Below are 17,966 nucleotides of genomic sequence, written 5' to 3' on the forward strand. Positions count from 1 at the left end.
TACCACTAGGGGAAGCCCAGAAATAGCAAGATCTATGCTCAAATCTTATTTTTGTCACAGTTTCCCTGAAAGGGGATTCCTGAATGAATTCCACAGAAAGGAAACAGCATACAGGTGCAGTGGTTCCTGAGGAGACCCCTCATGCTAAGGATAGAAGCTAAAATATTTGGGAAAACCTACAGGGGTTCTTATATTAAGGGGAGAGATTTTCATCAGTGATGACTAGATTCCAGAATAAATGTCACAATACAAAGCAAGAAAACATTATTTGGGGTGCAGAAGGGGGTAATTATGATGGCATGTGAGTGGTATTAGGGGGACTAGTGATAGTAGTTTTTGAGTAGTATAACTGGCCTCATATTCACACATGGCTGTTCAAAAACTCCATATTGGGAAAGACATGCAGTGTGGAATTGATACTTAAATAAAACAAAATTTAGACAGACTATAGAAAGCTCACAGTAAAATAATAGAGCAATTATTTACTAATATAGTTAGCACTTAGTGAGTATTACCATATGTCAGGTACTATGATGATGATTTTGTATGCATTATGTCATTTAATTCTTATAACAATTCCATGAAGTAGGTTTTAATGCTATCCTCATTTTCCTAAGGGGTAGTCAGAATCTCAGAAATGATATGGGATTACAGCCACTTATTAAGTGATGGGTCTGAGATACATACTTGGGTCTGCTTAACTTTCAGCTCAGGTCAATTAAACTCTATTCTGTACAGGCTTCCATATTTAGGCCCAAGGCTTGTCACAAATAGCATAATAATTTATACATTGAAATATTTACTAAGTGAATATCTTTAGATTTCTATTAGAAATAAACCAAAATTAGAATATCTACCTTTTTAAAAATCATTTTCGTATCTCGAATTTTTTAGACATTCCTGCCATCATATGCATCTATATTTTTGATAGATGATCATATGCATATATTTTTCAAGTATGAAATTTAGTTTACAAGTTCTGCAGTTGTTCTCATTAAGAGCTAAGAAATATACAGCTTTTACCAATGACCATATCTTCCAATTTGAGAAAACTACAATCAGTCAGTGTTGAACATTTAAAAGTACATTTCAACATTCAATACTGTCTATAAATCATTCCATTCTTTCTTTGCCTCTCAACATTTGATAAAACATTTTACTGTAAACAAATTTGGGGGCCACTATGTGATTATTCTCAGTTGGAAAATATACTGTTTCCCCTCCATGAAACTAGAACAGAAGGTCTGAGAGAAAGGAAATGATTAAGCATTCTACTGAGTTTTTTCCCCATCAAAAACTAAGATAGAGGTCAATGAATAAGTATGTGCAGACTGGAACTTGAATCCTCTAGGGTGACTGTAGGCTAATTAATAATTAATGCCAGAGTCATGGTGTTTGAAATGCAGATGTGATAACTGAAGGCCTGGCAGTGCTGTTCAGAGGAAGCAGATTTAGATGCTATGGGGAATAGGCACTCCCTTGCCGGCTGGCTCAGAGAGTCAGCCTGGGTGCAAAGCAGGGCCTATGGTTTAGATTATATTCCCCTCAGCTGTTAATTACCTGAACCTACTTTGAAGTTTTTCTCTTTTTATCCTCTGCATGAAAAGAGATTGGTTCAGCCAAGGGACTTAGAGAAATGATCAAATACAAGGGATGGAGGGAAGGGGGGTGGAAATAGAACTTCAGATATAAGAAGATAACGAAGAAAAACACGCAGTAGAACATACAAGAACATACATTATTAGGGACTATTGAATTGTGGCTCATTGTTTCAAACACACTGTATTTCCCTCAGTTGTTACAATGAAGTTGATTTTAAGTAAATATGCAAACTTTCTCTAAACAGGTATAATAAAGAATTTTCATCTGTATTACTATATAAAGTAGTGATTTGACAAGAGACACATGTTTTGTAATGTCATGTTTAATTTAACAAAGTTACTTAAACATCTTAATATTTGTACTTACTGATAAGGGCAATATTAATATAATCAGCCACAGTTGTTTCTGTATAACCTGTCTGTGTTCAAATCACTGATCCTTACAACACAAATAGATGCCATTACTCAGTGAGAAAAACTATAGGATATTAGAAAATTGTGGAAATATGCTGCAATTGAAAAGAATCTGAAAATAGATGATGGTGCAGTTTTAACTGCATTAAAAAGCAGTTTGTTTTCAAATTTGTGTATGTATGAATGCAATTGAAGAAGCATGGCCACTAACTCTCTAATAAGTGGATTACAGTATGTTTGGATGAGATGTAAATTCAAAGTTTGGTTTTTTTCCCCATTTTTAATTGTTATTTTTAGTGTAACTACTCCAAGAAAAGCATCTGAGATACACACTACTCACACAAGAAATATTTCTCTCTTCTGGTGAAAGATCATGAAGTTATGAAATAGCTAATTTTCAACTGTGAGAAGTATCTCTATCTTTTTGACAGGAAAATGACACTGAAAGCACCATCAAAGGAAAATGTGTACTTATATTGAAATTGACACCTGTGGATGCAATATCTCCTAGCTAAGGTGACATCAGATGCATACAACCAAGTGAGTCAGTAATGGACATTCAGCTCAGACAGAGCACACAGACCATGCAGTCATCTAGATTTGGAGTTCTATTTCTGTACTGTTCATTTCTGTTTAAAGTGGCAATTTTGTGAGCAAGGTCCATAAACTTTTAAGTCCAGAGGAAAAAAATAAAAATTTTCTCATTAGAATATATTGCTCAGAATGCAAATTGCAACAAGAAAAATGTAGGTCTTTCATCATTGTAGAATTTTTTTAATTTTAATATTGTTTTATTGTTCTTTTTTTTTTTTTCTTGGCTACACCACTAAGTTCCCACAACAAGAGATTGAACCCATGCCCTCTGCATTGGGAGTGCAGAGTCTTAACCATTGGACTGCCAGGGAGGTCCCCATTGTACAATTTACATTTCCTTAGGCAAGTAAAAAGTCATGTAACTAAAGGTCTCCTATCAAAAGCAAATCACAATGGGAATTTTTACAATTTGTCTGTGATACAGCTTTCCCAGTTGTAGTTTTTATTATAAGAACATATGTACAACACTAAAATTGTGGCTCAGATGGTAAAGGATCTTCCTGCAATATGGAAGACCTGGGTTCAATTCCTGAGTTGGGAAGGTCCCCTGGAGGAGGGCATGGCAACACACTTCCAGTATTCTTACCTGGAGACTCTCCATGGAGAGAGGAGCCTGGTTGGCTATAGTCCACAGGGTCACGAAGAGTTGCACGTGACTGAGAGACTAAGCATAGCACAGCAGAAGATTATGTAAAAATAACAAAAAGAAAATCCATCTTCATGCAATTTCAATTTTGATATACTGACATAAGGCCGGAGGACCAAATCACAGAAAGTAGAGTCTCCTTTCATACTGATTTTTATCACCAATCAACTGTCTTTGCAGTATTATATTGTTAGAGTTCAAAGTGATCATGACTATGTAGCAATTTTTTGAGGCTTTACATATAAACATTGTATGTTGAATTCCTGCCACTAAGAAAAAGAAAAAATAAAGGAAGTTCTTGAAAGTGTAAGCTGAAAACCAGAGGCAAAATTTTTAAAAATTAACCACTTAGATCCACACCTAAGATTTTCATGCCCATAGCTCTTTTCCCCTATGGGCATTCATGATTATTCACCTAGAACACAATTTTATTTATTTACTTTTATTTTGATAAAAACAGTCCCACAGCATTTATTGTCATCTGGTAATAACATAAGGGTGAGCACAACAATATGAATACATGTTTTAGAACTACATCTCTAACAAAGGGCACCTAAAAAACCAACTGTATTACCAAACGATTTCTCATTTCATTGATCACTTCTAGTTGGAGACGCTTTGGATCAGAGTAATGTTATCTCCTTTTAGCATGATCCGACCCAGTTGTTTTCTTGATTTTGTTTTAGAATGTATCTCTTCTGCATCATCTAATACAAGGTTCCTATACTCATCAAAACCAATGATACAGCCCTCTATCCGCATATTCACTTGCTCATAAAGCCACACCTGAATATGAGATCTATTTTGCAAATATCTGAAGATGAGATTGATGGGCTGCACCATCACCTTCTGCACCTTCTGGCCTTGGCCCCGGTACGTCTTGCTGGAAGCTCACAAGCATCACACCGCTCCACTGCAACACAATTTTAAAACATAAACACAGAGCAAAACACATTTCCTCCATTAGAACTGCAATCGTCTTCCAAATTTGAATTTAAAATTTTTGAATCTTTGTTCCTCGTAGCAAAAGAAACTACATTTAAGACTGGTGACATTCAGGCTTCATTTATGTGTTTTTTAATTTATATTTTTGTTGTGTTAAAATATGCTAATTAATCAATAGATGTACATATACTTTCTATTTTGTTTTTACCACTTCTATCAATTGATCAATTCAGTTTAAAGAGAAAGATATTTGAAAACATTATCTCCAGCTTAATTTCAGTGTGAATAAATTCTAGCTTAGAGCTAATATGAGAAGAAATATAAGCTAAAGAGCACAATGGCATCACCTGGAGAATGAAGTAAAGCTTTCCACTTATTTCAACCTGTATGTTTACATACTCACCTCCCTTATACCCTACACTACTATTTCTTAACACTAACAATTGCCTGTTTTGTAAAGATTTATTCAATTTCTTAAAGCACATTTTCAAAAGTTTTACTGTAATCTATTAGCAAATGTTGCCTTAATCTCAAGGTCTTCATATATTTTAAAAGGCAATGTACACATGTTCCATACACCCATGGCGGATTCATGTTTATGTATGGCAAAACCAATACAATATTGTAAGGTAAAAAAAATAATAAAAATAATAATAATATAAATATTAAAAACAAGGCAATATAAAAAACAACTCTGCCTAACCATCAATATTTAAGTCATAGAAACTTTGAAGACATAATTTGTATGATTTTATATTAACTGGAACAACTAAAGCATTCTTTTGTGTCAACTCTATTTTAAATATATTTTTTCTTCTTGATAATATGCTTTCCACAGTTCAGTTTTGATCAAATGTTCAGATTATAAAAAAGCCTTTGACTAGAGGCTTCTAAACACGTGCACAATATTCTCATTCTCTCCACTGCAATCTAAAATGTGGTTAGATGATTGAGTTTGCTTTGTGTCCTTTTTACCCGAAGCTACAGAGAGACAGAAATGAAATTCTCAGTTCTTTATTAGTAAAAAGCACTGGAAAAGTGAAAAATCTTGACAGAAATATTTTTATGCCTCCAGTATGAGTAATGTATGTTGCATAAGCTATGCACTGCAAAGCAGAGGAAGACTTCTTTGCCCTGCAAAAGGAAAAGTAAAATATTGAAAAAGGATTTTAATGAAATCATAACATTAAGATAGTTTTACATTAAATCCTGCTAATTTTCTATGTGAAGGCTGTGTAGTAAATGTGAGGAAACATTAAAAGGGAATTGAATTTGCATTCCTTATGTTACAGGCACATGTTTACATGACCTTTAAAACAGAATTAAAGCTGTATCATCAGCAGCTGTAGGCAATTCACATTACTAAGACAATCAAATCAGAATGCTAAACTAACTATAAAACATAAATTAAACTGATAGAGAATGATCTCAATTTACTTGGTTTACTTGCAATATACTTGCATACAACTGGTCATTTCAAAGCAGTTTGCAGATCCACCAAGCCAGAAATACTCATACATATTTGAAAACAGAGTGTCCAGCTATAATTATGTAAGCTAGGGACATTTAATGTTTCTCAGAAATCATTCATCAGAGCTAGCTTATTTATGATCATTATTTACTTTCAATAATCACCTCCAAAAGTAAGCATTTATCCCATAAAGACACAATTATTTTTTTTATATGTTGTACATGGCAGAGATAATTTTTATTTCCAAAAAAGTGTTTGGAAGAGTTTGTAAAGAATATTTAAAGGTTACTAAAAAGCTCAGTACACTTCTTTCTACTCTAAACTTCATTGCATTGTTCTACCATTTCCCCACAATTTCCAGTAACTATATTTTGATTTCCTTTCATAGCATATACAGATATGACACCTTTTAAAATATTGTAGGGTAGATAATTAAATAGAGTTTTAAATCTGGTTTTCTGGGATGAGACTTGCTCTAAAGACATGTAAAGAGAAGAGTACATTTATAATGCAAGACATCATCTTACTAGAATTGTTTTAAGAAAGTTTTGTCTATATTTTTAGTAGTAAAATCTCAGGAAAAAAAGCATATCTTTACCAAAATGTTTCTATTTGTGTGTTGTGACTTATTTCCCATCTTTTTAGAAAACTTTGCAGACTCCTCAGTAATATTGAAAACATAAGGATGTGTTTGAAAATGCAGTTCTTCAATTTGAAGGGCAAAAAAGAGGAAGAAATCAAATGTTTCTCTCTGTCACTAATGTGGGTGTTTATAAAGGACAAATTTCAGTTTTCTACAAAGCTGTGCACTAAAAGTTAAAAGAAAATCAAACTTCTACAGTTCTAAGACTCAGCTTCTGCAAAGTTCAGATCCATACACAGAGATACAGAGTTCAGGTCAATTTTGAAGTCAACTTACACTCAAATAAGTTTGTTTTTCAATATGTAAAGTTCAGCCTTGTAATCTCTCTCTCTCTCTCTCTCACACACACACACACACACATACACACACACACACACACACAAGGTATATGTGATCCATTTAAGGGAGAGTGCATATCTAATGTTTACATCAAGCACCTAGGGAAATACTGCATCTAAAGGTAAAGATGAGAGCATATATGATTGAATTATAGTTTAACTGAAAACAGGAACCCCAATCTCTCTCAGAAAGTACAAATAGTAAAAGGAGGGTAGGTGGGGCAAATGAGATAACCTCATTCTCACAATGATTTGAGTACGTTAAGAGAAATGTTTAGGATGTAAAAGAAAAAATTTAGTGTTATTTAGATTACCCAAAGTGTATTTCCTTAGAAGCCTATTTCTCTTGCCCTTGTCAATTGTTATACACAGGAAATTTGTTCTTTTTAAAGAGGATTGCTGCTGCTGCTGCTAAGTCACTTCAGTCGTGTCTGACTCTGTGCGATCCCATAGACGCCAGCCCACCAGGCTCCCCCGTCCCTGGGATTCTCCAGGCAAGAACACTGGAGTGGGCCGCCATTTCCTTCTCCAATGCAGGAAAGTGAAAAGTGAAAGTGAAGTCGCTCAGTCGTGTCCGACTCTTAACGACCCCATGGACTGCAGCCTACCAGGCTCCTCCGTCCATGGGATTTTCCAGGCAAGAGTACTGGAGTGGGGTGCCATTAGGGAGGTTTAAATCCCGATGCCTTCAATATGATCTGAGTTAACATTTTCATGCCTGGATAAAATATTTTAAGATGACTATCATCCCCAACACATACACACACAAGAAGAATCATAGGGTGGCTGCTTTCCTAAGCACACCTCCAAGGGAGAGTGTTACTGAGGCAGAATTCTGGTAACATAAAGTGTCTGGCAGTAAAGGGGCTGGGTTGTACCTCCAAAGATAGGGTTACCTTAATCATCTTACCTTTGTTCAGGCCTAGAGAGGGAGACACTGGGCTCAGAAATGTTTACCGGGCCCACAGTGCAAGGAACCAAGGAACAAGGACACTCAGCCTAGGTCCAGGGGATCTCAAAAAGCTAATCGCCTGCTGGCCCCCAGAATCACACAGCTCACACAGCTGCCCCGGCACCGGCTTTTCTAGATCCTGGCCACCTCTCTCCACTTCAGACCTGGGAAATTCATCCTCCTCCTTCCTATGGAACCTGTTCCAAATAAAGGATGAGAACCTGGGAAGGGCAGGACAGTCCAAGTCAAGAAGTGGGCAAAATAAGCCCCTCTCCTTAGTTGCTCGATTGTCAGAATAGGACCCATTCAGCTCAAGGAATTTTCATCTACCAACTTAGCTTAACACAGAATCTCCCAGTTGAAAGCCCCCACCCCTGTCCTGGTCCAACCATCTCTACTCAGGATGTATTTCAGAGGCTAAAGCAGGTCAAGACGCTGGGTTTCACCCAAACATTTTAGCCAGGCTACCTCGCGGAGGTTAGGAATACTGTTGCTGCGCAGATCACGTCCCCACCTTGCAAGATCTTGTTCAGGACTTTGGGACAGCTCTTTGATTCTCTCTGGCTCTGACTCTCTGCAGGTTGGAGCTAAGGGACTTGAGTTCATAACAACACCAGAACTGAGAGCGGACTAGCTGTAGAGTTGTGGTCTAGGGAGCAGATCCAAGAGGAAAGACTTGATAAGGGCTGTTATTTTGCTGGCCTCCTGAGCAATTGAACATGGAAAAATTTTTTTCAAAAACTTCTTGGATATAAAATTTACACACACACACACACACACACACACACAATGGCATGAATCCATAAGCACCTAGAAACTGAAATACCAGATCAAATAGATCTCTTTCCCAAGCAGGCAACCCAAATTGATTCCCCCAATGGAGACTGGGGCAAAGTGCAAAAAAGTGGCCCTAAGGAAAGTTACAGAATATGCAGATTTTTAAGAGCATTTAGGAAATTAACACCCCTCCCGGAGAACTAGCACAGCAATCACAACAGAGGAAGCTCTTATATTCTTGTAAAAAGTGGGTTCGCCAAAAGTCTTTGTAAAGTGGACTATTCCCCAAACACTTCTCTCTTATGTATTAATTATATATTTATATTTGATATATAATACTTGATTTAAAAATACTTTTTAATACATTTTTCTCTCAATCATCAGCCTGTTTCCCAATCAAATCCCTCTGGGAAAAAAGTAATCACAATTTCTGAATAAATAATAGGAGGTTAAATCTGGTCATTTGCTTACTTTCAAATATGATAATAGATTCTTGCTCATCATGGGACCCCAAAAATGGTAACATTAACCCCCAATACTCAACTGATTGCTTACTAAAAGCCTTTTCTTAGAAGGACCCCATATTTCAATCTGTAATCTGTAATCAAGTTTCCATAGTTCAATCACTTCACAGGGTGAGTAGCGGGGACACAGAATGCTAGCCACTTCAAATAAATACTATTCACTAAAGAAGGGAGACACACATGCAGGGAAACACAACCTCAGTTATGAATGAAACCGGAGGAGCATTCTTAGAATTTTGTATGTTAAAAGCTTAATCTGTCCATGAAGAAGGAAGTGAATTGCAGTTTGTGGCTGCTCTATTAACTAACAAAGTGATTTATAAACAGCCTCTAATGTTCAACTAGGTGGACTTATTGACGTGTCCTTATTAAATTTAAAGAATTTAAAGTAATAGATCATCTCTACAAGATCTCTACAAGATCAATTGAACAGCTGAAACTATTTTTTTTTCTCTTTAAATGCTCCTACTACTTCTGTTTTAAGAAAAAACTAAACATTAAAAAAAAATTACAAACCACCACAATTTATAAACACTCTGCGACTTCACTATATATAGAGAGACAGACAGACAGACAGACACACACACACACACACACACACACACACACGGAGGTAATTCCACACTGGATCTGTATTTTTTAAAAAACAATTAACTGGACTCCTAGAAACTAGTCTTTATTTGTTGTACAAAAAAATGTGACTGGCAAATACCCATAATGATTTCTAGACACCCTAAATCCTACTACTGGGAAAAATGATAGCCACATAGAATACTGCACAATAGCTCCATCCGTATAGTGTTATTTCCCTGGGATCCTGTAAAATCTGGCAATGCCAAGGGAAGAAATAAACTGTAAACTCGGAAGAGAAACTAAGAAAGGATCAGCTCGACCTTGCCTACACAGTGGCACTGGTGGGAGCCAGTACCAGGTCTCTATTGTCCCTATCTATCTTCTAAACCTCCTGTCTCTGCCCCAGCCACAAGATACTTCAGCACTTCCCCCAGTGACAGTGGATTTTGCTAGCAAATGACTAGCATTCTTGAAGACTGTGATGAGTATTATATTAAATAACCTTGTTTCTGCTGCAGCATTTGCTGTATGTTGTCACTCCATCCTTTCCCTTTCTCCTTTTATCTAAATATCATTTTCTTCATGTTCAAGGAATGCCAACAGAGATCTTTTAAAAATGAACTAGTTGAGCTTGAATCAGTATTGGCTCATGTCTGGTAATGCCGTCTAATTTTTTGAAAACTTCTCCCTCAGAATATTAAAAGCCCCTTACCTCCTTCCGCACGCAGTTTGCCAAGAAGAACAACAACAATAACAACAAGAACTATGAGAGCAGCTGCAGTAAACTGGTGCTTTGAAGGGCAGCTGTGTCTCACATTGAGAATGTCTCATGAGCTTAGTGTACAGACATCAGGGAAAAGGTTTCTTTCTCTGTTGCTTTGAAGAGGCTGTTCAACTGTTTTCCATCCCTGAGGAGCTCCCTGGTTATAACAAGAATACGTGTACTTCTCCCCACCAAGCCAAATCTAACTCTCCCTGTTTCCAAAGTGAATTTATGTTGAAAGTAAAGTTTTCAATCTTAGGTCATGCGTATGTACTATGTCCTACCATCTGGAGCTCCAGTCTGCATTATACACATTCAAATTGGGCCATTTGAACTTCTTTCCTTAAACCCATCCACAGTCTCCACCAGCTCTAACCCCAGATAATCTCCCCCTTTCCAATTTGTACTGATGATGAGAACACTTCATAATCTACACTCAAATATGAAATCTACAAGGGGCAGAATTTCCATGGCCGGGGCATGTTCTGAACCAGCCTGAGCACGGGCTTCCCAGCCGCAACCACGCTTGGATGCTTCCACAGGAACAGGCAATCTGAACTACCTTAATCTGCTTAATTTCTTTTGTGAGTCTTTCCTTACTTAGAAAGGGAAGGGGATGGGCATGGGGTCTGTGAAGACTTTCAAGAATTGTTTTATATCCTTAAATCTTGTGAGAGAAGAAAGTCACGGTGAACCCCCACATTACAGATAAATGAGTACAAGTAAATCAAGCTGATCTGGCTTGCTTTTGAAAATTAACCGATTTGCCCTTTTAAAAAACAGCAAAGTGATAGGTAGGGTGGCTTGTGAGTTTGGGTATGAAGGCAATCCTAGGAGGAATGAAGGTGGTGCTGTGTCCTGGCCAGGCATGGTAATTGAAACCTGTGTTGCCTTGCTGGAGACAGGTGTGTAGACTTGCTAAAATTGCAGTTCCTCCAATTCTAAGTCTGGCTTTTCTCTAGGGTGACTTTTAGCTGCCCTAACCTGGCAGGGTTCACAGACATTATTATATTCAAACCATAGCTCTGGAGGGGGTGGGGTAAATCAGATCCAAGGATCTGACAGTGGACTTCAAGATCTCAGTGAGAAGAGCACCAAGCTCTGTATTTATCCCAGCTATCCAAGTGAGCAGGTTTACCAGTGGAAAATTTTGAGTTTAAGGCAAAAGGAAGTCTACGAAAAATAAGTTACCAGCTCTTTGCAACAGTAGCTTCACATGGACTTATTTTTCTCCCATGTCCAGACAAGGTCCTCTATTGAATAAGGCTCTTTTATTTTGCATGGGGCAGGGGATTTGTGACCATGGTCCCCCCTTTTATTCCTCTCTCTATGGAAACCCAGATCATGGGGAGAAATATGCAAGGCTGAATAAAGAGAAGCCACAGAAAGGAGCGCTTGAGAGCGGCATCTGTTACACTTGGGAAGTTAGACTGACAGGAGAGGGTGAAGGAAACCTCTCCAGTAGATTAGATAGAACAGGAAGAAGATTTGACTATATGCAGATATTTTCTTCAAAAACAAAGAATCTTGCCATCTTGTGTGCAAGAAATTCTGTCTCAGCTGCTAAAGGACATGTTTCCATCTGAATTCAATAAGCAGTATCTATATTCATGGGAACTAATTATTAAAACGAAGGAAGAAAGAAAAAGGAAAGGAAATAATGGAAATAGAAAGACAATTAACATTGTTTTCTTTTGCTCTTGACAGAAGCTATTCTTGTATTCAAAGACTGCAAAGCAATGGTGTGGAAAAACCTGTCGCTGGGTGCAGATGCCCACATCCTTGACACCTCCTCCCTCAACCAGCCTGGGGCAAAAGATTTGAACTACTTTTGCACCTCTGGTCAAACCCCTTCGCCCAGAACAGAAGCCACTGGCAAGAGGCACGTAGATTGTAAGAACTCAAGCAAGTCAGAATTGAAAGAGGTCCCCCTTCTTCTTCATGCAAAAGTCTTATGAATTGATAATTGCTTTAACTCCTAGAATGACCAGGCTAAGATTTGAAACCCTTTCACCAAACACAGCTGCAATTGTGGGGGTGGAGAACCCACAACAACCTGGAAATGATCATGAACTTTTTGTTCCTATGGTTTCTTCAATGCATTTCCCTCTGACCTCTAAACTGAACCCACTTGGACTGGCAAATGGATAATTGAAAAGGCAGTCTAATAGAATGCCTGAAAACTTTTATTTTGTTTAATTTTATAAAGTTATTTTTTCTTCATGAAGCAAAATTTTAGGCACAAATGAAATTGAATTCTTGCAAAAGAAAATATACACAATTAGCAGTAAAGAAATTACATTCCTGGGCAGAAAGAGAAGAAGAAAGTAGAGGAGAGGAGGGGAGGGGAGCGGAAGGTAGAGGAGGGAAAGGAAAGGGAAGGAAAAAGAAAGGAAAGGGAGAGAGGAAAAATCAATTTCTAGGTTAAAAGCAGATAAACTTTTATAATAGGACACCAGCAAATGAAAACACAATTTCAGTGGGGGAGAAGGAGGGGGAAGATGGTAAATGATCCTCTCTGCTAATAATTACAAGTGGTTATCCTTTTTTTAAAAGACAGAGAAAGAAAGAAATAGATCTCAACCACATGCCAGTCTTTCTTGCATAATAGACACTGTTCACATTTCCTAACATAAGCTCTTACTGCTCTGTGCTATCATAAGAAATTACTCATTTTACAGGAAATATACACTCTGTAGCTACATAAAGGAATGGCAGAATAAGCTCACCTTGTTTATATTTTTTCTCATTTTCTTGCATTTTCTTCAGATCTGTCTTCTTAGAGAAACTAATGCCTTGATGACTTTCTGGTAGCTGCAAGCCTTCTTTTATTTCTGCTAAATATATGAAAATGTATGCAAATTTAAATCAAGCTTAGCCTAGGCGCTCTTGCAATATATTTAATGGAATTTTAAACCAATAAGGGAAATCTGATGCTGTCTTCTGCAAGTGCAAATATAATTATGCAACTAGATTATCTCCAAAATTATGCAATGAAAGGTCATTTTTTAACTTCAAAGATCATGCTAGGTATCCGATGTTGATGTTGCCTTTTCTTAGCGAGAGCAAATCTAAAATCTTTGCATTTCACCGTACTCTGCTTGCAAGCAATACCTTTGCACTGGGCTGTGGAGCACATAGACTCGTCCTTCCCTAACTTATAAAAGCTTAGGTGGAGTACAAGTCTTTCCTCTATTTTCCTCTTGCTAAAATGTAAAAACAGTCCCGTCTTCCCAATCTGAAAGTAAATTCAAGCTTGAAGGGAATGTCGGGGATGGGAGTGGGGGGTGGGGGGTGGGAGTTGGGGGAGGCGGTACTTAACGCCAAACAGACCACCAGCCATCTCTCTCTCTCTCTTTTTGAATTTCCAGGGCGCACTAAATGATTTCCATTTTCTTCAATTTGTGTGGGATTCGGGGTGGTTTGAAGATGTGTGTGTTAAAAACAATTTTCCTAGGGGACAACACTGGGCTCCGGTAGCCAGGAACATTCGCCTGTGTACCTACTGGGACTGGAAAGGCTCGCAGTGTGTCTGGGGTGAATGCGTAGGAGGGTTACCCTCTTCAGCAAGAGTTGTCTCTGACAAAAATTGTGAGACCTGTGATGGGAGCTGACACGGAGCAGTGAAAAAAAAGCAAATCTACTAATTAACCAACCAAATTGGGAGACAAATTTCAAAATAACTGATTTTTGCCGGTATCACATTAAATTTTACTTTCTCGGAATTTTCCAGTGCTTCATGCCTTAAAAACCAACATGGTTTTGTTTGTTTGTTTTCCAGAAGATTTTGAGCATCTTTTTCTTAGATGCTTTTTTACTTGGTATCGAGTTTCTTATAAATGAAAAATAAAATTAAACGCATTGAAATATTTCTTATTGGGATCATGGGCTTCGATACTACAGATTTAGGGTCATACCGAAGACGTTCCATTGCTCAAAGCCTAGAGCGGGGTTTTGTTTTTCACTCTCTGGCACCCAAATAATCCAAAGTGCCAAATTTATCTGAGAAAAATCCATATCCGCTAAAATCTGGATGGCATTTAAACTGGTTATATTGTTTTCTTAATATTCTTCTTTATTTGGGTTAATCTAAACCTAAAAGAGTTCTAAAATCATATCCCGCACCACACACACACGCACACGCACACACTCCCTCTCATCCTTCCCGCTCCTCTACAAACATCCGCGAAGTCCAAGACTGGTGGGAGGTTGGGGGAAGGGTTAACCAAATAAGCTCCTGCCACTCAGCGCCAGGCAGCCAATGGAGCCAAAAGATTGATTCACTTCCTGCTTGGGTCTCACCGAAACTCTCAAGCTTCGCCCTCCTGATTTGGAAAGCTAGCTCGGCCTCTCGCTCCGCCATTGGTGGAGTTCGTGGCAGGCCAGGTCAAGACGCGATGCAATTGGCCTCAGCGGATGCCGGTAACCCGCTCTCGCTGCTTTGGCTCCCCGCATAGTAGATGTCAAAGACTGAAGCTGCTCCCTGTGCCACATTATAACTAGTAGGGGATCCTCACCGACCATGGCCACAGCTGCCTCGAATCCCTACAACATTCTCACTTCCAGCTCTCTAGTCCATGCGGACTCTGCGGGCATGCAGCAGGGGAGTCCTTTCCGAAACCCTCAGAAACTTCTCCAAAGTGATTACTTGCAGGGAGTTCCTAGCAATGGGCATCCCCTCGGGCATCATTGGGTAACCAGTCTGAGCGATGGAGGGCCATGGTCCTCCACACTGGCCACAAGCCCCCTGGAACAGCAAGACGTGAAGCCTGCGCGCGAAGACCTACAATTGGGCGCGATCATCCATCATCGCTCGCCGCATGTCGCCCACCACTCTCCGCACACTAACCATCCGAATGCCTGGGGAGCGAGCCCGGCTCCGAATCCGTCCATCACGTCGAGCAGCCAACCCCTTAATGTGTACTCGCAGTCTGGCTTCACGGTGAGCGGCATGCTGGAGCACGGGGGGCTCACTCCACCGCCGGCCTCTGCCTCAGCTCAGAGCTTACATCCAGTGCTCCGGGAAGCCCCAGACCACGGCGACCTAGGTTCGCATCACTGCCTGGACCATTCGGATGAGGAGACACCAACCTCGGATGAGTTGGAACAGTTTGCCAAACAGTTTAAACAAAGAAGAATCAAGTTGGGCTTCACGCAGGCTGACGTGGGGCTGGCGCTGGGCACATTGTATGGCAACGTGTTTTCGCAGACCACCATCTGCAGGTTCGAGGCCTTACAACTAAGCTTCAAGAACATGTGCAAGCTGAAGCCGCTGCTGAACAAGTGGCTGGAAGAGGCTGATTCATCCACAGGGAGCCCAACCAGCATTGACAAGATCGCGGCACAGGGTCGCAAGCGGAAGAAGCGAACCTCTATCGAGGTGAGTGTCAAGGGCGTACTGGAGACGCATTTCCTCAAGTGTCCGAAGCCTGCGGCGCAGGAGATTTCCTCGCTGGCAGACAGCCTCCAGTTGGAGAAAGAAGTGGTGCGTGTCTGGTTCTGTAATCGAAGACAGAAAGAGAAAAGAATGACTCCACCAGGGGATCAGCAGCCACATGAGGTTTATTCGCATACGCACACGGTGAAAACAGACACGTCCTGCCATGATCTCTAACTGCCAGAAGCCAGGAAGCGGCCTCCCTCACTGGGAGCAGCGCGGATTTCTCTTTCTCTTCCACTCTCCTCCTTTAATTCCAGCTTTATTATTGCTATCTCTCTCTCTCTCTCTCGTTTGTTCTTTCTTTTCTCCTTCCTTCCTTTTTTTTTTTTTTTTTCTTTTCCCAACAGAAGAGGCTAACACGCTAAGAAAGGAAACACACGTAGGCATTCAGGCTTAACGCGAATACACAGTTGCATTAAGCATCCAGGCAGGGACCTCATATTCCCTGCGTCAAGAAAAACACTTCCCTCCAACCTTTTCTGCTGATCAAATACGCTGTTTACTTTAAGTAAGGTTTTTGTTTGGTTCGGTTTGGTTTGGTTTGTTTGTTTTGTTTTTTGGTCGCTCTTCTCTAGGAAGAGAAAGGAGTGGAGTAACTTGGGGACGGGGTAGGGATGGGGAAGGGGTTGGGAAGACAGATGTGTGCCTCTGAATAACCTTTCAGCGCCTTGGTTATAGCAGCTGTATTTCAGGTGAAATCTGTTTTACAATAGGCTAGTTTTGCATTTTTTAGAACTTCTATAGCGTTTCTAATGTCTGCGGTGTTTTACTACAACTGTACACAATATTTGTGAGATGATTTGTATCTAATCGACCACTTCATATTGTTATTGCTATTATTATTTTTCCTTCATTGAGCTGATGGTTTTTTAATTACTTAGAATAGGAAGGAGGGAGAGATGTCTACCCATCCACCGATCTCCTATCCCAAATCTTTGTGGAGAAGAGAGAATAAAGTAGAGAGAGTTGTTGATGATATTGGAGATATATATATATATATATATATATATATATATGTTTATTTTGTGTTTGTTTTTGTTTTTTTCCGGGAGACGGAGTTCCTAGGGTAGGCAAAATAGGCAGCCGATTTTTTGCAAACCAGCGCACAGGAGGAAAGGAGATTTTGAAGGTTTCTGCCCTGCATCCCGCGACTACGGAACCCCCATAGGCTTCTACAGTGCACCTGGATGCCCTAGAAAGAGTCCACTGCGGCGCCAGGCGAAAGAGGTCGGCTTGAGGAGCGGAAAGTGCTCCTCACCTCCGAAATCCGGGGATGCCTGCACTTACTCAGAGCTCCCCACCCGCGCCGCGCCTTGCCAGGCCAGCTGCTAGCCAGGCCAGCTGCTAGCGCGACCCTACTTTAGCCCTTATAGGCAAAGAATTTTGCTTTTAAACGTGATTGCTTTAACTGGAGACGACGACCTGACCGGGACACGCTGGCGACGGACTGGGTCAACGCTTTCCAATTCGTTTCACCTCCAGTTCACCGCCTTCTCCCTAAGTGAGAAACCCTCAGGGAAGGGTGGCGAGGGAGTGGTGGACAGGCGTTCTCTGCTTTGTGCAGAACATCAATGAAATGATAGGCAAAGTTTACAGGGATTCTGGTCTAGCCACGTACCATCTCCTCTCGTGTATATACCATTGCCTCTGGGTGGACTCCATGGGGAGCCATCTCCGTGCCTCCAGCAACCGCAGCTGGTAGTAAGCCCATGGCGAAGACTGAGTGAGCTAGCGAGCTCCTGGGAGGCTGGGTTTTTTTCCTCTTCATCTTTTTGTCTGTGTGTGTGTGTGTCTGTGTGTGTGTGTGCGTGCGCGTGCAAACGTGTGTGTGTTTGTAGACAGCTATGTGTATCGTAGTATTATTTACAAAAAAACAAAAAACAAAAAAATCTCACTGGTCTGTGTAGAGATCCAAAAATTATGCAGTTTCTGTGGCTTTATTGCTAGCTGTCATGTCTACATGCCAGGTCCACAGGCACACCTCATTCCCAAGGAGCACACATTCTGGACCAGACGTGCACCCATGCACCCAGTCCCTGCTAGCCAGACCTTGCTGGGGGCTCGATAAGTCCGGGACACAGCCTAGTCCGACCTCCAGAGGAAGCTGCGGTAGACAAAGCTTCACACTACCTATAAGGACCTGAAAGCCTATGGCCCCCTTTTGAGGATCCCTAGTATGGGCTGCGGAGAAGGCAATGACACCCCACTCCAGTACTCTTGCCTGGAAAATCCCATGGACGGAGGACCCTGGTAGGCTGCAGTCCATGGGGTCGCTAAGGGTCCGA

At 40.2% G+C, this 17,966-nt stretch overlaps 2 protein-coding genes and 1 long non-coding RNA gene across 4 annotated transcripts; 1 reads left to right on the plus strand and 2 right to left on the minus strand.

The window, feature by feature from the left end:
* Positions 1-3,710: 3,710 nt before the first annotated feature.
* Positions 3,711-4,756, minus strand: LOC113887824 (small nuclear ribonucleoprotein E-like). Its single transcript, XM_027535056.1, has one exon. It carries the CDS (start codon positions 4,096-4,098, stop codon positions 3,859-3,861), a length of 240 nt encoding a protein of 79 aa, XP_027390857.1. The 5' UTR covers positions 4,099-4,756; the 3' UTR covers positions 3,711-3,858.
* Positions 4,757-5,198: 442 nt separating this feature from the next.
* Positions 5,199-13,465, minus strand: LOC113887763. The gene is made up of 3 exons (XR_003509814.1): positions 13,356-13,465; positions 12,971-13,078; positions 5,199-5,334 (listed from the first exon to the last, which is right to left on the minus strand). It is a non-coding gene; the product is annotated as an uncharacterized LOC113887763 (long non-coding RNA).
* A 1,152-nt stretch (positions 13,466-14,617) lies between these two features.
* POU3F4 (POU class 3 homeobox 4) lies at positions 14,618-17,555 on the plus strand. Of its 2 annotated transcripts, XM_027534747.1 has the most exons (2): positions 14,618-15,621; positions 16,734-17,555. In XM_027534747.1, exons 1-2 carry the CDS (start codon positions 14,764-14,766, stop codon positions 16,749-16,751), a joined length of 876 nt encoding a protein of 291 aa, XP_027390548.1. In that variant the 5' UTR covers positions 14,618-14,763; the 3' UTR covers positions 16,752-17,555. The 2 variants fall into 2 exon arrangements, with proteins under 2 accessions (XP_027390548.1, XP_027390547.1); XM_027534746.1 differs by lacking the exon at positions 16,734-17,555 and having other exon boundaries at positions 14,620-16,022.
* The last annotated feature ends 411 nt before the right edge of the window (positions 17,556-17,966 follow it).

This window comes from Bos indicus x Bos taurus, chromosome X, assembly GCF_003369695.1.
Source record: "Bos indicus x Bos taurus breed Angus x Brahman F1 hybrid chromosome X, Bos_hybrid_MaternalHap_v2.0, whole genome shotgun sequence".
NCBI classification, from domain to species: domain Eukaryota; kingdom Metazoa; phylum Chordata; class Mammalia; order Artiodactyla; family Bovidae; genus Bos; species Bos indicus x Bos taurus.